Source organism: Anser anser, assembly GCF_964211835.1.
Source record: "Anser anser genome assembly, chromosome: 2".
NCBI lineage: Eukaryota > Metazoa > Chordata > Aves > Anseriformes > Anatidae > Anser > Anser anser.
Window position 1 is genome coordinate 115,420,248 of NC_139721.1, and position 23,391 is coordinate 115,443,638.

The 23,391-nt window shown below is 40.1% G+C and overlaps 1 protein-coding gene across 13 annotated transcripts in view; it reads right to left on the reverse strand.

Annotated features, from left to right (window-relative positions):
• TRAK1 (trafficking kinesin protein 1) overlaps nucleotides 1-23,391 on the reverse strand; it is a 136,799-nt gene that overhangs the window by 57,947 nt on the left and 55,461 nt on the right. For all 13 annotated transcript variants that reach the window (XM_083825668.1, XM_083825663.1, XM_083825677.1 and 10 more), the window contains one exon: nucleotides 10,897-11,091. Coding sequence is in view for 5 of the 13 variants with exons in the window: in XM_083825672.1 (XP_083681798.1) it covers nucleotides 10,897-11,091 (195 nt within the window). In the remaining 8 variants the exon portion in view is untranslated. The remainder of the gene's footprint in view (nucleotides 1-10,896; nucleotides 11,092-23,391) is intronic.

The following is a 23,391-nucleotide window of genomic DNA, read 5'->3' on the forward strand; positions in this document are numbered from 1 at the left end:
CTTATCCTGTGAGACCACGTACATTTTTTAGCATCTTCAAGATCCTCTTGCAAGGAGTTCCACACATCTACCATTCATGATATAAGAAGCCACCATCTTCTGTTTCCAAACTCACTCTTCCTAAATTAATTTGGTGCCTCCAGCTCTAGAAATCTGAACAAACACTCACTTCACCTCTCCTTTCCAATTCATTCATTGCAAATTTCTGTTAGGTCCCCCCTCACTCATGGCTGTCTAGAATGTTACTGCCTACTCTACTCCTTAACTGGTACCACTTGGATTTACTGTAATAGGAAAAAAAAAAAAAAAAAAAGGAATAGTCTAGCAATAGAGAGAAAAATACATAAGCTGCATGACCACATTAGTATTTCAGCTTTTCTGGTATAAATAATTATCACTGCAGTAACTTTGAGCTTGGAAATTATCACATCTGTGTTATGTATTGATAGCTGAATCACAGACTAACAAAGTTGTTCACACTAGCACAGTCAGCAGCAATGGGTTATGTTACTCACTCCAAAATTCCTGTCTAGGGCCAAACACAAAGACACCTTTGATTGCAAGTACATGATTTCACCAGAAAATAATGTGTTTCTAGGTTTGGAAAAAAAGAAAAAAAAAATCACTGCCTTCATGTCCTACAATAGAGTAACCTCTTTGGCAACGTGCACAGGACTCCCCCTACTCGGTGCTGCTGAGGCCACACCTGGAGCACTGGGTTATCAACAATAAATGAACAAAAGGCCTACGCCTCGGCTTTGGCTGCCAGAATGACGGCTGTCGTCTTCACCTCCTGCCACTCCATACCAACCAGAGGCCAGGAAATCCTCATGCCCCATTAGCTTCTAGCCTTACGTATGAAAGGCACAAAAATCATTTTTATTTCCCAACAGAGGCTACCCCTCAGTCATTATTTTTCCATCAAGCTAACCTTAGCCCTCCTGAAATCGAGACGCACACTAAGAGGTAACAATGGTCTGAAAAATAAAACCTACTTGCATTTTGACAGATATCAGATTATTTTTGATCTCACATTGCTGATCAGATTTTTTACATACTGTACTCAGTATTGATGGGAGAGCAATACAATAAGTGTACGTGTACTTCAGGTTAGCAAATCACAAAGAATTATATACAATCCACTAAAAGCCTTTGGATATGCAAAGGTCATATACTTACCTTTGAAAAAATTAATATTTTGAATACTGTGAGCATTTTTGCAAAATGTGACCAATCTGCCCTCACACTGTGCATGCTATCTTGAAATGGAGGGCCACGAAGGGGCCTCCAGTTCTAGCTCAGTCTTGCAGAATTTCAGGTATGCATGCTCACAAGGTGAGAACTGCACATGCTATTAAATGCTATTAAGTCTACACTGTTAAAATACTGTCAGAGCAAAATAAAGGTTCCTACGGCAACATTAACTCAATTGCTCTGCATATGAGCCATTTGTTCCACTTGTATTATTTTTGTCCAGAAGGTAATTTAAGTCTGGTAACACTATTAAACTTGCATTGAAAATATAAAGAGTGGGCACTGGCTACCAGCTTAAAATTGCTGCTGGGACTCTCTCCTTTCTATTTCCTGACAATTTAAACAAAGGAAATCTTGAACACGCTGACATTTCTTTCTCATTCCCTCCCCTACACCCCACAACACAGTCGTCAATGAGAGAGGATGAAAATAGTTCATGGTGGGGTGGGTTTTGTTGTTGTTGTTTGGGGGTGGGAGGGCACTGGTGGTTTTTGTTGGTTTTGTGTGGCTTTTTTGGATATTTTTCTACAGAGCTAATTGCAAATGCGGTGGTGTAACCTAGAAGGCATTATTATTCTGTGGAGAAAATCACATAGGTGGTCAAATGATTTCAGAAGTCCCCAGAGACATGGAAAGATGGGGTTAAGTGCATGATCTTCCTGGCCTGATGACTGAATACTATACCTCCAGGTATCCCTTCAATTGTATGAGAAATTGTAGCTACACAAGGGGCAGGCTGGAAGGGTCATCAGGCTGGATACAGAAGCCTGAGCAGGCTGCCAAAGCAGCTGCACACCTGCAGAGCCGTCTTTCAGCCTCTGCAGCCTTGGTTTTACTTCCTACAGCTGTGTATCAGATACCTCTTGTGTAAAAACTACCCAAACAGTAAGGCTTTTTGGTAGACTGCATCTACGAACATTAAGCCTCTTTGTATCCAAAGCCCTCATTATAATGTTGCATTTGATGGAGTATTACCATGTTAATTGCCTAAAACTTAATCAGATAATTGAGTTTAAGAAAGATTTCAGATAATAGCTCTATGATTATACAGGATTTCATTTTTCTTATTCCAAATCTAAATACAGTTATTCACATTCATTGAGCCTTCCCTTCCAGCTACTAGACTTTGTGCTTTTTCTCCATGTTTATTTTAAAATGAAACAAGGAAAGTTCTTTGTTCTCCACAGAGCAAAATACAGACTGATAAAGAATTCTGTTAGCCTGCTTTGATAAGCTGAATAGACAGGGCACTCCTTAATTTTACCCTTACATAGAGGTATTTTTAGGCAGAAAAGTTGGCTTGAAGAATTCACAAGCCCTCTCCCCCTTCCTCTTTGCTCCATTAAACCTGTACCATAGGTCAATACTAAATTGAACTGCCCAAAATAACCAGGTTAAAAAAAATACAAAACCTATTCCTTCTTGAAAGAGAATTTTTGACAAAGATAATTTCAATTACCTAACTTCTAAGCATGGCCTCTCAAGAAAGTTGTAACAGCATACTCAAGAATGCAGCAAACTATGCTGTTAGGGGGCAAAGCAGCAGTAAGGCATCTCTGCTGGCAAAAAAAGTACTCAGATAATGTCCTTACCTTGAATCTCACTGTCAGTCATGCTTTCCCATGCTTGGTCATTCCCAGCCTTCCTCTCCAAACCTTTCCCACTTCTGGGAGGATCTTTTGGAAGTGAACATGAGAGCTGGATGCAGTATTTTTATGGCAGCTACAACAGTGCATTAGCTCCCATTTAATTACCTCTTAGTCACATTTATTCTCTTGGCTCTAGAACTACGTAAGGATGTTCACACACTTAAACACCGTATCTTTTCATTATTTTCTAGAGTTACCAGCACACAGGCTAAAGTCACCCATCCCACTAACATCGTCTGGAGTCCTTTCTATCAGAGGAACTGTTGTACAGCCCACATCATGCAGTGGGTCTTGTTATTAATCAGGCTTTGCCACAATAGTTACTTTGCGAGCTGACATTTCTAAACTGCCTTTTTTTTTTTTCTTTTTCTTTCTATTTTACATTATTAAAAAGCATTAAAGCAGAAAGCAGAGCATATTAAAAAGCCCAACTGATTTCCAAAGACAGCCTGGCATACTGTTATTTCTAAATTGGGATCTCATTTTCTGAAGTGAACAGTTACTTGCATTTCACCTTCTAAAAGAACATAGAACAGGAGTAATTTCATTTTTAGTAAGAATACACAGCTCTGCAACTTAGGCTAGAGAGTTCTGTCAATGTAGTATTCTGCTTAACAAGAAGTCACGGTGGCTTGCTTAACCCCAAGAGTGGAACCAGAGCAGTGAAAGCCTTGTACCAGATCAGCTTTCAAACTCGGTATTTAGAAAAATGAGTGTTTCAGATTTGATAACTCTCTTTAGCCAACATGTGATTACTACCCAGGGTTTCAAAATGGTACAGGTACTTTCTACACATGGGACAGAGTGCAGAGACACATCTGTTCCCTTCTGAACACCATAAGGGCACAACGACTTCTCCTAGTCCAGACAAAAGACTCTTCTGATGGAGTGGAGATTCCAAGCGTTCTCCCACTGAAACAGAATAATTTAACATGAGATAAGAGTGGACAGATTAAATTAAGTTACCTGAGGACAAAAAACTATTTTCCACATAATAGGATTACTTCTCCCTTCCCTCAAAATTATCCCTGTAGAGCAATATATTTGCATTTGTATGAAATCCAAATTGATGCTGCCTTCAGCAACCTACCTCAAAACTCGTATGCTTTCATTATTCTTTAAGGGATCACTGGTCATGCTTAAATACTGTGAGACTATAATAGCAAGAGCTAGACATTTCCAAAAGATGTCATATTTTAAGAGAATTCTCACATATACACACCTATCTAGAATACATAACGCTTTAAAGAATCAGATATTGTAAACTGTTTACCAACTGAAATACACTAATTTTCTATTTTATTGTGGTTATATCTTTACTGGAGGTAGTAAAAACATTTGTAAAATGTAGTTGAACTTAATGGCATGCTTGATTGTATAGACAAAAAATACTACAGTAACATGGCTATGACCTGTTTTTCTAACAAGGAAAGAAAACCCACTGACAGTCACAACCACACGTTCCCGGGAGATGAAAGAAATGCAAGCTGAATTACACTGAAGGAATACAGAACCACGGAGCCCAGAGCTGGACACTGTATTCCAGGTGTGGCCTCACCAGTGTTGAGGTATAGGGAAAGGCTCTCCTCCCTCAACACCCCACCTAGTGCAGCCTAGGACACCATTCGCCTTTGCTGCAAGGGCACACTGCCGGCTCATGTTCAACTTGGTGTCCAGCAGGACCCCAGCTCCTTTTCTGCAAGACTGCTTTCCAGCCGGTTGGCCCCCAGCATGTGCTGGTACATGGGGTTGTTCCTCCCCAGGTGCAGGACCTTGCAGTTGCACCCTTGGGTCAAGGACAGCTGCCTGGGCTTGTTAGAAGCTGCTAGAGTTTTCCACAGGCTCACATCTGCGGCTCCCCTTACTTTGCCCTTACCTGTCAGCAGCAGGCACCCTCAGGTTTCTCAGAAGTCCCTAAATGATCCTGGTCTTTGTCCACAGATCCAAAAGCTCCCAAGGCAGAACCCAGACTCTGGCACGAACTGCTACATCTGTTTGTTACCTCTGTTTGCTATGGTATGGGAGCTGTGCTCAGGCCTGGTTCCTGTATCGACTTTCCTCTAGTATCAGCCTAAAAGGGTGCTAGACTTTCCTTAATCAGGGGGCAGGGAGATGGAATGTCACACGTTCACATAGCACATTTTAGATTGTCATAAAAAGCATTCTGCCTCAAGAATTATTATTAATGAGACTGGGAAGATGAAACTTATTTATTTGTTTATGCTTTAGGGACATAAAAGAACAGCTGCAGCCGTATTACGCTAGTCATTTCCTTCCGAAAGGTATCTTCCTCCTCTACTTCCCAATGATCAGTTAAATTTTAAAAACTAATTATTTTTCATCATCATCTATCCCAGCTTATAGCCTAAATTTCCCCTAAAAATTGCTAATAAATTTAAATACTTGGCTATTTAAATATTCATCTTTCTGCCACAATCTTCCAAAACTAATTCAAAAGGAGGGCTAAGGAGCCTTGTGTCCATGCCTCTCTTGACTATTTTTCTCAAACTAAGTGTTCCCTTGTGGTAAGTTTCCCATGGTAAAAAGGAAACACAGCAGAAGTCTAACACTATCTCCTTCCCCTCTGCCTGTGAAACACAGTAACTGTACAGTCACAGTAGAACTGATGTGTGAACATTAATAGCTACTAGTTTATATTTTAACTGTACAAAAATGCATCTGTATACTTTAAAAGCACTCCAAACACCTACCAACTCTTCAGAAAAGCTCTACCATTTTGATGCTTCTATTTTAAAGGACAACAACTCAGCTACCAGTTACATGAGGAATCACTCCTGGAAGTAACATTTTTCACAGATTCTCTCCTGGGAGCAAATGCAAACAAAGGTGAACTCAAACTAGAGAATACTGTCACTACAAGTGAATTAGATTCCTTCACAGATAATGGTCTTCAGAGAAACCTGAATCTATTGAAACAACCACACAGTCTCTCTTATTAAATATATTAGTCAGAAACAAAAAATCAGGGTCAAATAAGTACATAGTATCATAAGTTTCCTTTTACCAAGCCTGTTTTGTAGAAAAGGGAAATTCTAGCTGTATAATGAGAATTAATTACAGAACATGCAACAGATATATGTGAAAATGTATGTGCATGTACATAATACAAAAATTATGTGCTATAGTTCATATAAGAATAGCAAATAAGTAATTTGGAAGTACAGTTCTGAGAGCACGATAGCCCATGAAGAATCAGAGCAATGTTTTCTGAACACAGTTTAAAATTATGGCTTGGGTTTGCAAATCAATTGGAGCTTTATAAACCACCTTTTGACAAACGAGGTTCTTCCCTTTCATCTTGTCAGTCTGAAGATGAAAGAAATGAAGACAATAGCACAGTTTAGGAGGCATTTATTTTCAGGATCAGTTTACTTGCTGGGCTTGAGATAGACAGATCTTTACCACCTTCAGGGCACTTCACAAGACTTAATCAAAAGTGTATTTGAGGAACTACTTTCATTTTGAGTAAAAATTTGAAATTTGGTCATTATAAAGTTGTTTCAAAAGGATAACTATGAATCTAATTGTACACAAATACATACATACTATAAATACTTGTCTGTGTGTGTGTATATATACATATATCTTAAATACATATACAGTATTAAATATACTCAGATCACTCCACTTTCCTACTTCTGTGGGCCTCAATGCATTTTTAAGTAATCCAGTATTGAGGTTCAAAGGTTCAGACACGTATCTTGTTCAAAACTTACAAACTGAGTCAGGACAGAGCTGGAAATATGGATCACAATCAAAAGAGAGATTAAAGAGTCACCAAGTACAGTAACTGGCCACAGATGTGTTCAAAATCTCAACTACTGCCAAAAAGAAAACCACCAACAACAACGAAAAAATCATAACCTCCACTGCCATTATAACCAGTGGAAAAGCAGAAGTGTTCCCCTTGCCTAATTCCAAGTTATTCACCGTTGGTATCTGAACATCATTAAACTAATGAGTTACACCACAGGCCTGTCACAATTGAGTTACCATCTAGATGTTAATTCAGCCTCAGTAATTATGCTTGAACTGGTATGGTGAGAGACCAGGTAACAAGATGTTGCTCTTCCTGATAAACTCTACATAAACAACATGAAGCCGTACAAAATAGATATTTGCATAGGTTAACAATACACAGTATTTACATATATTAAAACATGCATATTCCCCTGTCTGTCTAATATTTCCAGTCTGAAGATTTCCCAAATAAAACCACAACAAATCCCTCCCTTCTGACTTCTTAACAATTCACAATATGTCACGGTTTCAAAGCCGATTGATACTACACTACCCAGGAACAACAAGCAATGAAAAGATTTAACTTCATACCTAAAAATATTCTGCACAAGCTCATGTTTTAAAATTAATTATATTTTACTTATCTTTGAGTGTCTCCAAGAAGCTTGAAGAGGGCATAGCAACAAATCTATATGTGTAGCACATTTTAATCCTGACAACACTACCTATTTTGCAGAGAATCCTTTTGTCCTGTAGTAGAATTAATATTTTTTTCTTTCACTTAAGGAAATCTATGTCAGCTTATAAATTTCTTTTTTCTTATTTATGAAATATAACTATGTCCATAGAATTTTTAGACCACAAGGATACTGCTTTGAATACAGTGGAAATCTGTAAGATGGAACTAATTTCCTCATAAACAAGTCACAGTATTTGTTCACTACCTTGTCAAGGTTTTTAAAATGAACTAAACAGGTACAAAAGGAGTGGCTTGATTGCAGCACTGAAATGAATCATAGTGTAAGCAGCCACACCCTGGAAAATACTCTCTAGGTTGATAATGGTACAATTCACAGGACTTCTGTGCTAACTTACTTAAAATAATATTTTCATTTTCATGGCTAATTTTTTGTAAGACAATGTTTACACTCTATGCCATAATTTCCAAACATGCCAAAGTTTTATGATCTTGCACTCTCATGTACAGATGCATTATATGACTTGTTCACGACAAATGAACAAGGGTAGAATCAGAAATCTCAGTTACCAGGGTATTAGTCTAGGGCTTAAGCCAACTTCGCTTGGTTTAAACTTCTTAAACTACTATTATGTAGAAATGTCTGTACATAAGCATTAAGGAACAAACTTTTCTTTACACAACTTCTCCTTGCTTAGTTCCTTTTCTTTAATCCATTAATTTCCAATGAAAGCAGAAAACACATTGTGGCAGCAACTGCACTCATCAATTTTTTCCATTTAAGCCATTTGACTGGATGAAGGTTTCAAATCACAGCACATAGCAAAGTTTGCAGTCATTATGCTTGTAAGAAAAATGCCATATAAAATGGTTTAAGTACACACAGTTACAGGCAGCTACTGCTATCCAATTTCTCTGCTATACATAGCTTCATTTATCATAGAATCACAGAATGGTTTGGGTTGGGAGGGACCGTAATGATCACCCATTTTCAACCCCCCTGCTATGGGCAGGGACACCTCCCACCAGACCAGGTTACCCAAAGCCCCATCCAGCCTGGCCTTGAGCACCTCCAGGGATGGGGCATCCACAGCGTCCCTGAGCAGCCTGTGCCAGTGCCTCACCGCTCTCACAGTGAAGAATTTCTTCTTAATATCTAATCTAAATCTACCCTCCTTTAGCTTAAAGCCATTACCCCTTGTCCTGTCACAATGAGTCCCTCTTCTTCTCTCCTGCAGGCCCCCATTAGGTACTAGAAGGCTACCATAAGGTCTCCCTGAAGTCTTCTCCAGGCTGAACAACCCCATCTCTCTCAGCCTATCTTTGTAGGAGAGGTGCTCCAGCCCTCTGATCATCCTTGTGGCCGTCCTTTGGACTCATTCTAATAGGTTCACGTTCTTCTTGTGCTGGGGGCCCCAGAGCTGAATGCAGGGCTCCAGGTGGGGTCTCACGAGAGCAGAGTAGATGGGGACAACCCCCTCCCTTGACCTGCTGGCCACGCTGCTTTTAATGCAGCCCAGGATATGGTTGGCTTTCTGGGCTGCAAGCACACATTGCTGGCTCAGTGTTGAGCTTCTCATCAACCAACACCCCCAGGTCCTTCTCCTCAGGGCTGCTCTCAATATATTCTCCACCCAGCCTGTGTTTGTGCTTGGGATTGACCTGGCCCAGAGGCTTGTCCTTGCACTTGGCCTTGTGAGGTTTGCATGGGCCCACCTCTCAGGCCTGTCCAGGTCCCTCTGGATGGCATCCCTTTCCTCCAGCAAGTCAACTGCACCACACTGCTTGGTATTATCAGCAAACTTGCTGAGGGTGCACTCAATCCCACTGTCCATGTCACTGTTAAATAATACCGGTCCCAACACTGACACCTGAGGAATGCCACTCATCACTGGTCCCCACGTGGATATTAAGCTGTTGACTGCTTCTCTTTGAGTGTAACCATCCAGCTAATTCCTTATCTACTATGTGGTCCACCCATCGAATCCATTTCTCTCCAATTTAGAGGCAAGAATGTTGCACTGGAGCATCCATTACTATCCATTCCCAGCAGTCAAGCACCATTACAAGTGACATGTCACACCAGTGTCACAGCTGGGAGACTTAGGATGCTCTGACACTGATTTTTGCTTTCCTTGCCCCATTAGCAAAACATCTTTCCTGTGATTAATACAGCAGTGCCCCTGCATAGACCTTCTTATAGGTGAGACCAGACTAATCCTGTTACTACAGACTGGAAAATTGACTTTTCAGAAGGTTTCTTTTAGCTAACTACTGTCATCATTTAATGGCATTAAAGGTCTGATATGAAACAAGGAGCTGTTGTACAACTAATTCCATAGATCAGCTTCGGCTTCCCCCCACCACTTCATGTTGTTTTTGTTTGACTGGGGAAGAGGTGTAGAACATATGTAAAATATCTACCAAAATATTTAATGCCTTCTGTTGAAGCACTGAAGTCAGTAACTCTGTTCTTCATATCCATAATGCTTTTCTTTACCAATTTTTTTCCTTACATAGTGAATTCTCCAGGTGCTTCGCAATACAACGAAGTCATATTTGCAAAGGTTTGTGTTGAGCCCTGTAACTCATCCCTTCCAAGCCCCACACTGTTTCACTAAGTCTACCTAAATCTATCTAGTACTATAACTTATGTAAATGCACTACCATTTAAGTCTAACAGCTACAGCTTTAGTATGTCACCTATCAGTTGGATGCTCTGCCAACTATTTTAACATGCAACACATTCAGAAGTACAACAGAACTCTATCTTCATGTAAAAACATGAGCAGGGGGAGGAAGGATCATTTAACCGTAAATGACATGATTAAAGAACAACCAAAGGATGGATCACAAAAGTCTTGTCTTCTTGCACAGCTAAGTCAATAACCACAGTGGAAGAACTTGGAGAGACACAAATCCATTCACTGTGATAAAATGATCTACAAGCTCAAACAAAAAGAATGAAAAATGCAGTAGGTCACACTACTACAAGCTTTCTCTCCAGGCACAAATAGTACTTTTCTGTACAATAGCACGAATACGAACAGAAGAAAGAATGAGGAGACAAACCATCTTAACTAAATGCTCAGTTTGGTTCTTCACAAGTCCTTCACAGAATCTTAAGCTGCATAAAAATGATTTGATATCATCATGTGATGCTGTTACACACTGGCACCAGACAACACAGAAATGTGTCAGAGGGTATGTTCAAAAAAAGCAAATAATGCAACAGGTCTAACTTTCTACATTTTATAGATACAGAAATTTCAGTCTCTTGCCAGGGAGATCACAAACAGAAGGAAGTATTGTGGTTTCACCAATATTTGATAATGTGAAGAGGTGTATGAACAGATTACAAATGCAACAGCTGGTTTTGATTATTTCCGTAAAGCTTGAAGACTAGCACAATAAACCATAAACAGGTCTCTTGCTTTTCACAATTATGAGAATTACATAGACACCTCAGAGAAGGTAACAAAAATAGCGCTGTTTTATTTGTCCCTCAGTACAAGTTATGCATTTTTGACTTACGGAAGTATTTCAAGGTCTCTTCTATTTGCTCAGTTGTTAAGTCAATATTTGCATCAGGAGAAATGAGAGGCGTATGAAGCCAGTCGTCGTGGTCATAACCATAGATTGTATCTGCTCTTAGCTTATAATGAGGCAGCTGCTCTTCCAGTAGACTGATGATTTCAACTTCAGGAAGATTGGTACTATTGCACACATCTGACAAAAGAAAGAGAGGACAGTTACTCTGTTAGGTACTTTAAATCAAGTACTATACATATAAGCTAGGAAAGATGTCAGATTGGTTTGACATTGGCAAGATTTTTCTGCACATAAAGAACAGCTAGATAGCTAAACAGCTAGGTTTAAGACATAAGACTAGCATAAATTATCCCCAAATGAGATTATTTACTAGTACAAAATAGGAGGGCATGTTTCTGAGGATAAAAAGCCCAACTTTTACAAGGAGGGACTCATCTATTGAAGAACAAGGTTAGAGGGAAGGAGGCAAAATAGAGAACAAGGGAGCATTGACTATGACAGGGTAGTAAAAAAAAACAGGTATGGAGAAAGGGATACTGCAAATAGGAATTTTCATTTTTCTCTGTTTTACTAGACAGATTATTTTTAGGTTGCATGCTTTACATTTCTCCTTAACTTGGTCCTTGACCGTAGTTCAGCATCACTGTACTTTGCTGCTGGCAGATTTTTCTCAAGAAGAAATTCAGGATTGCAATAGCAAACTGTCACAATTCACACTGAAGATACAATGGCAAGGCTGGCAGCAAGAACTTCTAGGGCACCTTTTGACACCATCTTGACCTGAATTCTGTGCTACCAGTCCCTCATGTTCACAAGTATATCATCTTTGCACACAGTTTTAAAAATGGATGCCAAGGGCCATCAACAACTGCATAAAGGTTGCAATTTAAATTGGAAATTTAAATTTAGGAAAAGAGACAGAGTTTTAACATGTGAAACTCCAATTCAGCAAAAAGAAAACCTTTTTCACCATGAGTATGGTAAAATTTGGGAACAGCGACCCAGAAAGGCTGAGAATCTCAATCCTTGCAGAGACTGACAACCCAACTGGACATGGAGCTACCTAAACCTGGTTTGGAAGAGCAAGCCCTAAGGGAGGCTGCTCCCAAGCCGTGCAAGGCAATTCTGTCTTTAATCAGTGATATATAACTCAGGCTCACTGGGGACTCCACCCCTTCCCCAGCACCCTCTGCCCAACACCCCCATTTAAGCAAGCCCAGGCCCCCTGCCCTCCCTGCACAGTGCTGTAGGGGAGAGCTGTGCCCAGCTCTGTCTCTGATGATACTGACTCATTCCTGGAATGTCCTGAGACCTGACTCAGTAGCTGGCATCTATCTCATCATCATTAGAGAGTCAATTTAAACCATTACTGCAGCACTGCTCAGGAACAATGGGACTGCACTCTGTGACAAGGATACTGCCCTTCCCATCCTGTGGTCACCCTCAGCTCCCTGCAGAGCTGTAAAGCAGCCCTGCTCTCTCTGCTCCCTGAGGAAGATGCAGATTTTCATACAGGATAAGCTCATTATTGCAGGACTGATGCAGGCCTGCAAGCTACCGGAATAATCTTCTCCAGGAAAAATAACAAACAAACAAAAACAGCAATTAACACACTTCTCAACAGACCATCAATTACCTCTTTTTCAACTTTCTAATCCAGATTATTATTATTTACTAGATTATTAATAGATTATTTACTATTATCGGAAGCATCATTCCAAGAATTTAAGATGTCAAGAACGCTACTATTCAATCACACCTCAGTGCAAAGGATATTCCTACTGATAATCTCCTGCCTATATTCTTTACAGGATCCTGCTCATTAAAACTAAAACCCAACAGGGTAAATTGCACCATACTTTATGGTTCAAGTAGTTCACTATAATACATCAGGAGGTATTCTGCTCTCCTTTCATCCAGACTATTCTGCTAACTTTTGGACATACATAAATGTTCCCCAAATCTTGTTGCAGAAATATATGTGCAAAAGTTAGCAGGAACACTCACGTGTGCAACAATACTATTTTTATGGAGCTTGTTCGACAAGAGATGTGCCTGTATATGTCATTTCAAGAGGTCCTTGCAGTACTCTTGGAGTCTACTAGTTTACGCAGAGAAACAAGACCTTATTCCCACGTCTCCAGAGCTGAGCGCTAACTGTACAAACCTTTCTTTTGCCCTGATTAGCTTTTTAAGTGTTGATAATATCCATTTTAGTGCCTGCAACAATTTGAGTGCAGAGAAGCCAGCTAACCTTACATAAAATGGCTGCCGCTGTAAACTAAACATTTCGAAGATGTTTAGACACATCCATATATATAATACATATGTATATAAAATATGATGTGCATATATATATGTATGTATATATAGATATATCTTTGTATTATCTAATTGCTCTCACTGTCAAGAATATGGGGTTAGTTTTCCTTCCCTTCCCTTCCGGACGAAACGTTAGTTCTCATCTCTTGAAAAACATGAGTCTACACAACCTGACTGCAGTGGTCTTCTTGCAAATAGAAAAATAAAAACGTTTGAAAAATTCAAGCTTTCAATTTAGACTTTTAACTAGTATTTAAATTTAAAAAAAAAAAAAAAAAGGAGCGACTTTATTGATCAAAAAAGAAAGCTTCAAGCAACTAACTCTGTGCAGAGTGGCCTGTTGTGTAATAAAATGTAGTAAAAATGGAAATGCAAAAGTTACCATTAGAATCTGAGAAAAATACCACATATGCACACACAAAAGAAATCTATACAGTTTTATTGTGAAAAAGAAATCTGTGGGAATATAAAGGACAGGCAGTAGAGAAGTAAGAATTATAGTGGAATACAAGTCATCAAAGACAATTTTCTACTTATCCCGTAATAAATCCTGAGTGTTTCTGAGATATTCAAAGCCTAGCAACTAAAAAAGATATATTAATGACTAACTTGAAAGGCAGCTTATTTTGATGCTATTGTTACTAACTTCTATTGTGATTTTAAAATCTGTATACCAGCAGGAAATAGGAGCAGGCTCTGATGTAATTTACCTGTTTAGAAAAACAGAACACAATAATTACAGTTGCGTATGACTAAACATTAGTTCACCATTTAAGTCATGGCAATATTCTCAGTGCTACAGTCACGCAGTTTTCGCTTTTACTCCCCCTGCTTTTCTGAGGTGCAGACACTTATTGTAATGAGTAGGTACAGAGGCTTCCAGGTAATTGTTTTTATTAATATTTCTGATTAATATTGCAAGGATAAACAAGTAAGGTAAGTTCTCTACTCACAGCACATGAGACATTATTTATGTTTTATGATTAAGTTAACTGAAGTCTAGCAGGCATAAAACTCTAACAGCTTCCTCTTGTCCTATGTGGTAACTTCATTCTATTGAGTTAAATATAACAACGTAAGTCTAAAACAGTTAAGTGATCATTAATATAAATGATGCAAGAAACTACAGCTGAAGTTGCTCTGTTACAGATTTATTTTCTTCTGTAATCCTAGTGATTTTAAACTTGCAGTTTTCTGGACATCCTTGGAAAATAGAAACTTCTGCACGTAAATTACAACCAACTTAAAGAGCTGAATGTTTGTTTCAGGAATTATGAACTCATGATTCTTCTCAAAGCATGGGTCACTACAGGTTTGACTACTGAAAGAAAAGAGCTAAGAAGAAAGATTTGCTAAGACTCTTACATATTGGAGAAGTCTACAGTTTATGGTACTCCATAAAAATAATAACATATAGAGAAAGAAAATCTGTGGATTTGTTAATTCTTCTCCCTATTGTCTTTATGAGTAGTATGTTTCATTGCTTTGCTACCCTCATTGCTTAGATGTGGCACATGCAAGAACACCCAACCTCACCTCTTTTTGGTGCAAACTGAATTTCTCCATGCCCTAAGTTTCAGAAGATAAAGTAGTTCAGTGTGCTTTTGTAGGATTTACTGACATAATTCCTCCCCTTTCTCTGAAAATTTTCTGAAAGAGATTAAACCAACTTATTTCAGAGTCCTTTTGTTCTTTCTTAATGGTGTTGTTGCCTCAGTTTCTAAACCTCTCTTTCAATAAAGAAGGTGCAAAACCAGGCAGAACAGTCGAGCTAAGTTATCTTCTGGTGTATTTCCTCTTCTCTGGGCATCTTGGATGGGAAGAATTATGCGAGCACCTATGACCAAACAATTCAACCTCAGCTTGCATTGAAGTCAGTCTTTAGTATCTCCTTTCTCTTTTGTTAATTATAGATATCAAGACAACAGAACGGATGAGGTACATGAGAAAGTTGATGGAGAGACAGGGAAATCACGTGTAGGCAGATTTGGTGATCTCATTCTAAACAACATAGTCATCTAAAACAGCTGATCTGTCACACTCCATCCCCTACTTGGCTTTTTGTTTCCCCTGTTTACAGCTTTGACTGAAGAGATGATTATATATCTCACTATAGGAATGAAACCTAGCTAGATGGATAAACAGAAAGTACCAATTCAATTTTAGTATCAATTTGACATAAGTACCAAGAAGACAGAGAAAATAACCTAAAAACAGATAAGAGACAATGGGGAAAAAAATACGAACGCAGAAAGAAGACAAATTCTACAAATCTCAGAGTCTGGCATCTGCAGTTTGTTTGTTTGTTTGGTTGGTTGGTTGGTTGTGTTTTTCTTTTTGTTTGTTTTGTTTTTTGTTTGTTTGGTTGGTTGGTTTTTTAGAAACACAGTACAATACGGGTAACCAGTACAGTCATAGCATGGAATATGAAATGTTTAACTTAGGTCTGTTGATTCTACTCCAAACTATCCTCAGTCTTTATGGTTTTATTCCTTTGCTTTCCAGCAGAGGCTCTCCTTTCAAGGTCAAAGGGCCTTCCAGGTCATTAGAGAACCTCCTAGCAGTGGATACTGCCACCTGCTGCAAGAAGCGCCTTATTACCCAATTCCTTGACAGCACAAACGTCATTTTTTGTTTCTCATCGAGAGAGCTTTGTCCCTTTTCATGTGGACTACCAATAGCTCTGCAGAGGTAAGTCTGCAGTCTGCAGTACTCACTGGATTTTTTTTTTTCCTTCTTAAAATACTCTGAGAATTTGTAGGGCTTAGGTTCTCAAGAGATTGCTCTTTGTGAGGTCACTGGGATGAGAGCCCTATGGTGTCTAGCATGCATCCCCATAGGTGTAAACGGAGTAAACCCACACAGGAAATTTCTCATAATCCCAACCCTGACATGAACCATGCTTGGGTCAGCATTACATGCAAGAAGTGTCAGGTCAGGATACACAAGTTAAAACAAGGGAGACTAGAAGAAAACTACTCAGAAACTGCATCATTCCTGGAGCACTGTCCTCCAGAGTTGTGGTCTTACAGAGGCCAACACCTTGCAAACAGCTCAAAGCAGCTGTGCTACCTTGAAATGCTTCCTCTGAGAAAAGAGAAGCAGTTGCTGTGAAGAAGCAGTATGTCCAGCAGAACAACACCACTCCCAATCTGGCCTTGGGGAAGTGCTGTGCTGCTTGGCAGTTTTCAAAATGCACGTTTTGGTCATCGGTTTGTGTCACCCACCCAACCTGAACACCTTCTGCGGGCCTCCACTGCATCGCCTCCCAGCAGCTGGTGCTCGGCCCACAGCCAGAAAGAGGAACTCAAAATTCCTTCTCCTTCTTATGAAGAAAAAATGAAAAAAAAAAAGTCATGGCTCAGGCAAATTCTTGCATTTCCCATAACAGAATTAAAACTTTACTTGTCACAACCTTTTGGGGCAGTTGAGGAAAAATAAATTAGGTAAGAGCAGGGAAACAAAAAGCGATAAGAGAAACAAGGAAATTGTCTGCAGAAAGCAGGAAGAATGAAGAAGTTACCACCATAATTCACGGAACTACCTATTCCTCATGCTAGTTTTCAGCTCTGTCCCATTTCCCACCCCCTTCCACATGCTACACCCCTCCTTGACACACAGTTCTCTAAAGTTTAAAACAGAGAAGCTTAACAACTCTTTGGAAATGGTTGGTCAATAAAAATTATTTATAAAAAAATATTATTAAAAATTATCATCAAAAAATATTATTTTTAAAAAAAAAGCATACAATACCTGAAAAGAGTCAGTTCCAGGGCTGGCTCCCTACTAGTTAGGTAAAAGGAAGATGCTCTGCAGATCAGAGCTACAGCATGGAGGCTAAAGTCCAGCCACATGTAACACAAGAAATTGAAGTTCATCAACTTGAGGTTATCTCGTGCGAGCTACTAGTGACTCTTGACTGCCCCTTTGCCTCATGAGGTGCATACACACACAGAGAACATGAACTGAAAGACAAAATGGAGCCTGTGCCCCTCAAAATCAAAGGGCTGGTAAGCACTTGTAAATTTTGTATCTGTGTATGTAAAATGACAAATCTCCATAGAATGCGTACCTTCAGACAAAAAAGCATTACATTTTCTACTCTTTAAGTAAGAAGTGCCCCATTTATGGTTCTCAGTGTACCACCCCAGTTTTAAAAGGGTGAAGGAATATGCAACTCCATAACGTTAAATGTCATCCCATTCCACCAGGCTGAGAAACTTCTGGAAACTCCTTCAGAGAAATGTCACCTAATCTGGCTTGACAACCAACCAAGAGGCTGTAATGACATTAGGATTCTCCTTTGTCATCAGGCCACAGGCCTAGAGCCTAATCATATTCCAGGGACAGAGGCAAGGAAAATGGCCTCTCTCTAAAGGCTTTCCAGCAGATAGCTCCTGGCTGTACGAAGCAGCCTGGCAGCATCCTTTTTAGGATGCTTTCTGTTAATTTAGACATTCAGGGAATGCAGTGAACTACTCATTACTGTTGTGAACAGATCCACATAAAAATGAAAAGCAGAAGGGCAGACAAGCTTCAACCTTGCAATTAAGCTGCTTGCTGTCTACTAAGGAAGGAAATACAGCCTGTAGTCGTCCAGTATTTGAGCTCTCAAGGGACACAGGAAAACAGGCATTAAATACTGTCTGGGGTCCAAATCACAAGTGTGTCCTAGACATTATTTAACAATTACTCTGTACATATACCTGTAACAGGTCAAAAACCCAAACTCACCATACTGATATTCAATTTCAGTTCTAGGATGACCACAATGTGGCTAATGCAAGTCCTAAAATAGGAACGTACATTAAAATTTACATATCATATTCGTAAAGTGTGTGATTGTATCTGGGGCGAAGAAAATAACTACTTAGGAAAAAAAAAATTCTCCTAACTCATTGACTTGCCCAAAGCAAAAGATGGCTTCAGCATCCTAAATACCACAAGTCCTATTGCTGATTGCAATGCCAAACTGCAGGAAAAAAAGATCTTCAACGAGAAAACCATCTTGTTCTTTTAAAACCCAGCCTCCTCAAACAGCCACAGCAGCTTCTGTAACTTGCCCGGCATGACAGGATTTTGGAATTGCAAGTCCTGCCACACCTTTAATCAGAGTTGGTTACGCAGTGGTTCTTCTGCCTCTCCACATGGGAAATCCTGTCAACATTCAGTCTTCGATAGGAAAATAAAACACCCTGCACCAACCTCAGGCATCCCCATTCCAGGCTGCCCTAGCTGTGCTTCAGCTGACCTGCAGCTCAGCACCACCGCAGCCCTTTCCCTAATGCTCACAGAGATCCCACTGGGCTTCTCACATTGCGTAGGCAGGCCACAAGCCATGGACAGGCAGGCAGCTGCATGGGCACACAGTCACAGGACAGGAATGCTGGATGACAAGTCCAAGCCCATGAAAAAGGCTAAGACAACGAACCTGGGATTCTCATTACATTCCCTATACAACGCTATTTTTTACTTCAGTTATCTGACATTTCATATTTCAGTTCATACAAACACATATGTACAAGGGCAAGGATAGGAGACACTTGGCTTTTCCTCCCCCCAACTCCTTCCCTCTGAATAAATCCAGCTTTATTACTGGGGAAAAAGATAAAAGCCTCCCTTCTCAGATTTAAAAGATTTGTGTAAGCTACACAACACACCACAATTCTCCTTCGCTACAAAGGAGAACTGGTATGAAGGACCAGATCACTCAGTCTCATCCACAGGAACACTGTTGCACAGCAAAAATCATTGCATTGACCAGGCTACCAAGTGAAGGGGAATAAAAAAATGCTGCTCCTTCAGTTCTGTCATGCCAGGCCCTGGCCAAACCCGTGTGCGGTGTGGGCAGGCCATGGGACTGTCCTCCCAGATAAGACCCGGGGCTCAGCCCTTGCCTGCATGTTTGGGTGCATAAAATATTAGCATTTCCAGCCCGTTAGCCTCCCTGGTAGGGCATTCTGCTTAAATTAGGCAATCGAAAGCATCTTGAAGAGGTAAGGTAAGAGAAAACTTGGCTTAGCAAAACACAACGGATAAAGATGGAGACAAAACAGGGAATGCCAAAGCTAACAAAGCTAAAACCTCTGGGGAACTGCAGCTCTATTGTGAGGAATGTCATTGTTTATTAAGTTAAAGTCTCTTTGCTGTGGTTTCATCCTACACACACATTCCTGCTGGGTATATCAGGGGGAAACAGATCTCTGCGATGAGAGGCCATTAAAATATTAGGTCCCTACTGTACATCAATGCCATCAATTTAAATAAGTTTTGCTTCAGTATGGAAATGCTTCTCCCCGTAGATAAATGCAGCCATATTAATGCATTTATTTCTACATTACATAGGAAAAAAAAAAAAAAAAAAGGAAACTCCACCACTGCGGCCATTCTTCTAGAGCAAGAACAAAACCTATTCATGTATCAAATGCATACTGGCAACACGCTGTTCAGCAGCAGTAAGAACAAACACATCCATTAACCACTAGGACCTTCTAGCTGCCAAGACAGACTGCGAATGTCTTGAAAAGGCAAAGGAGCCCATTGATAACTCACTGAGTACAGAAAGCCCTGAAAAACAATTGTCCTGCTTTTGCTTGTTGTTCAGCCCAGCTACAAAGTGTGCCAGCCCCTGAATAAGAGCTGTAAAAGCTTGAGAATCACACACCCAAAAAGGATTAATTCTGATGTAGCTTGATTTTTTACAAATGTTGACTTTACCAGGAAAAAGTGCTGGTTTGGGATGGATACTTACATGTGCATTGAGGGTGTGCATGGCTGCACTATCATTTGTATGCCATGGAGGCAAAATAATGGAATAAATGTATTTTCACATATTTGAATGCACCAATAATCAAACATAGCTTTTTAGCCGGCTAGTACTGTTTACGTGCAACACAATAAATGCAATGTGGGGGAGAACACACGGGGGACCAACACACATACAGACACACACACAACCCCCAGGAAATCCACGAGGCACTTGCCCTTCAGAGCTCATTCTCCAAAGAACAAACCCAGAACATCAATGAGTACTTAAACCTTCTGCTCTTCCATACCCTAAGTAAATGACACATTTAGGAAGGACAAGCATGCCTCCCACAAACAAGGGAAATGTAGAAACAAAGTAAAAAACATCACACTGGACTTCAGTAATTCCTGCAGTTGCTTTCATGGTCACTTTAGAATTAATAGCTTACACCAAAACCCATATATTCCTCCTCTTAGTATGATGCAAGTCAGCAAGAGGGCTGGATAAGCTGCAAAACAGTAGCAGCAGAAGCCTGCTTGGTGGGAAAAAAAAAAAAAAAAAAAAAGGTAGTCACTGAAAAAGGTAATTGCTGAAAGAAAAAAAGCATGCCTGGGATACAGGTTAAGAGGCACAGTATGAACCTGCCACAGGAAAGCAATCAGGAAGAACACTAAGTTACTGGCAAGGGGCAAAAGCTGGAAAGCAACTGGTATGAAGCAGAAGTTTAAAAAAAAAAAAAAAGAGCAGGAAAAGCTGTATGAAGTGGAATGGGATGCCACCAAAAGCCAGTCAGAAAATTCAAGCAGAGGCAACAATACATCAGGCACGGAGAATTATTTATTTATTTATTTATTTATTTAAGTATGCTAGATAGAATTAAAGTCATTAAAGCCATTGTTCTTGTTGTGCTCAGGGAGCAATCTCACACTAATATTGCTAGCATATCTGGCTTGCTTTAGAAAAAGAATGAGTGTTCATAATTTAGCAATAGCTGCTTATAACAATTGGTAGGAAAGAAGAGGGAGAAGAGACCGACATTATATCAGGCTTACGGAATGAGACTGGTGACAGCAATAGCAAAGTAAATGGAGCGAGGTAAGAGGCCACATTCCCAAACTTTAAAGGACAAACTGAGAGAGATCTGAGGGAGATGGGAGAGGAAAAGTCCGGTGTGTAAATATGACATAGTATCAAAATCATGAAGGTAAGGGGAATGGACGGAGTCAAACACTAAATGGACACTCCAAGAACTAGACAGGGATGTGCTCTCTGTATCCCTGGTACAGAAGCTCTGCACGATGGGGATACACATGCTAAGAACAGACTACTGATTACAGCTGCACATATGTTCTCCACACTTAGCATCTGCTATTGCTGCTGTAAGAGCCAGTCTGACCCAGGTGGGCATTTGTTTTTGTAGCTGGAGTTACAGATGGACAGCTGCAATGCACAGCATCTTGCACCTCCCTCTTATACCTACAAAACTGAGAAAAACATGGAAGAGATACCCCAAAACAGCAACTGAAAAAGAACGAAGTGCTAGAGCAAGTTTATGCAGTAGAGGGAAGAACCACTAAAAGGGAAAGTTAACCACAACACCACTCAGAGAAGTTCAAATGGAGGGAAGCAACTCAAAGCTGTTACTGCTTTATTAATACTTCTGTAACCACGAAGGCTTAGAGGACAACCACGTGTCATGTAAATGCTACCAAACACAGCCAGAGCACCCCGTCGGACAGCCTCAGAATATGGAGCACACAGCAGTGGTGGTATCTCACACATCCAACACAGGCCGGTCACAGATGAGAGACCTTCCTACCTCCCACGTAACAAGATTAAAGTGTTCTAGCAAGAGTTCTAGCATGCCCTCTAGGTTAAAACAGCCTACATTACCCAAATCCTTAAGGAACTAGTTTTGGGTAGTCAGGCTTTGCCAAACTCCAGACAGAAGGAAGAGAAATTCAGCCTTTCAAACAAAACCTAGCTCCTTTGGAGTGGGACTAGGGGAAGTGGCTTGGAAATTCTGCAGGCCCTAGGGATGCACTTTAAAATGAAATGGTTACAGAAAAAAACACAGTCAAAATTGCATCAGTTACCAAAACTGGCAATTGTTGCCATGAAGAGTGGTAACATCTGAAGGAAGGAACAGCTCTGTTTCATATGAGACCATCATTAAAGCCTGAACAAGGGAGAGGATGAAAATCCAGTGAAAAAATGTATGTTGCAAGGAGATTGTGTTGGTTTCTCTGGATGCTGTGGCTGGCAGTCACTGCAGTGAGGTGGAACGTACATGACCTGCAAGGTCAAACAATACCAGCATTTCTGAGAGACACCACCCTGTTGAGAGAAGAAGGGATTTCATGGTTTGACCCATCCCATGATGTAGTTCTGAGTTGTTTTTTTTTAATCAACTTGTGAGAGAATATAGCCTACTGAGAAGCATTAAATACAAGACACAGAAAAAGCTATCATCACAAAGAATTTCCCAAGAACACTCAGGGAATTGCCCAGACCACAACAGCCAGAAAACACACTTCTACATGCATTTGGAAAGAGTAATTAGTATAACGAACAAATGAATTATGCAAACTAATGAAGAAGCTAGGCAATTTAAATCACAGTCCATTCATTCGCTCCTTTCTCAGGGAAGGATGAAGGAAACCTACATGGCATATTAAACAGCTAGCTCTTGAATTACAAAGTACACTGTGCCAAAATCGTTGCAAATGGAGAGTCTTCAGACATGAGAAAGCACACAAAGTGAACATACTGAAGATGGCTAATAATACTGTGTTATGTATGTATTAAGAGGGGAAAAAAATGCTGTAAATCCACTGTGATGGATGTCTGGATGCCAGAAGAGTAACTCCATACTCCAACAATATTTCAGACTTCCATCTCCATTGTACTTTCCAATCCAGGAGGACAGCCTTTGTCTGACAGCAGCTGACAAAGAAAAGGCAATCAGATTAAGAGGCTTTTATAATTCACAGAATTGGAACAGACACTTAATAGTGATACTCTCCTTCATCATGCCAAGATTACAGCACTTCCTTCTTTACAAAAAAAAGTGTGGGAGGTGTTAGATAGGGGAGGAAGTCCCATTCCCCTAGCTGTTGTTTCCACCAACACCTGCCTGGAAGTCTCTATGTCTGCACTGCGATCACAGGAAAAGACACAGACACCTTCAGAAGCACTTTGATTCCCCTTCTAGAAAAAGGGACACTAGATGGTGCTACATCTGTACTTGCATCTTTATGCTCTCAGATGCATGACAGCAGGGCGAAAAAAGTTCAAAGGAAATACAACTGGGACAAGATAGGTGCTTCATACACGTAGTAGCAGATTGCCATTTCCATGCCATACAGTGCTGTCCCACTGTCTACCAGCCTCAATATCTGAGCCCA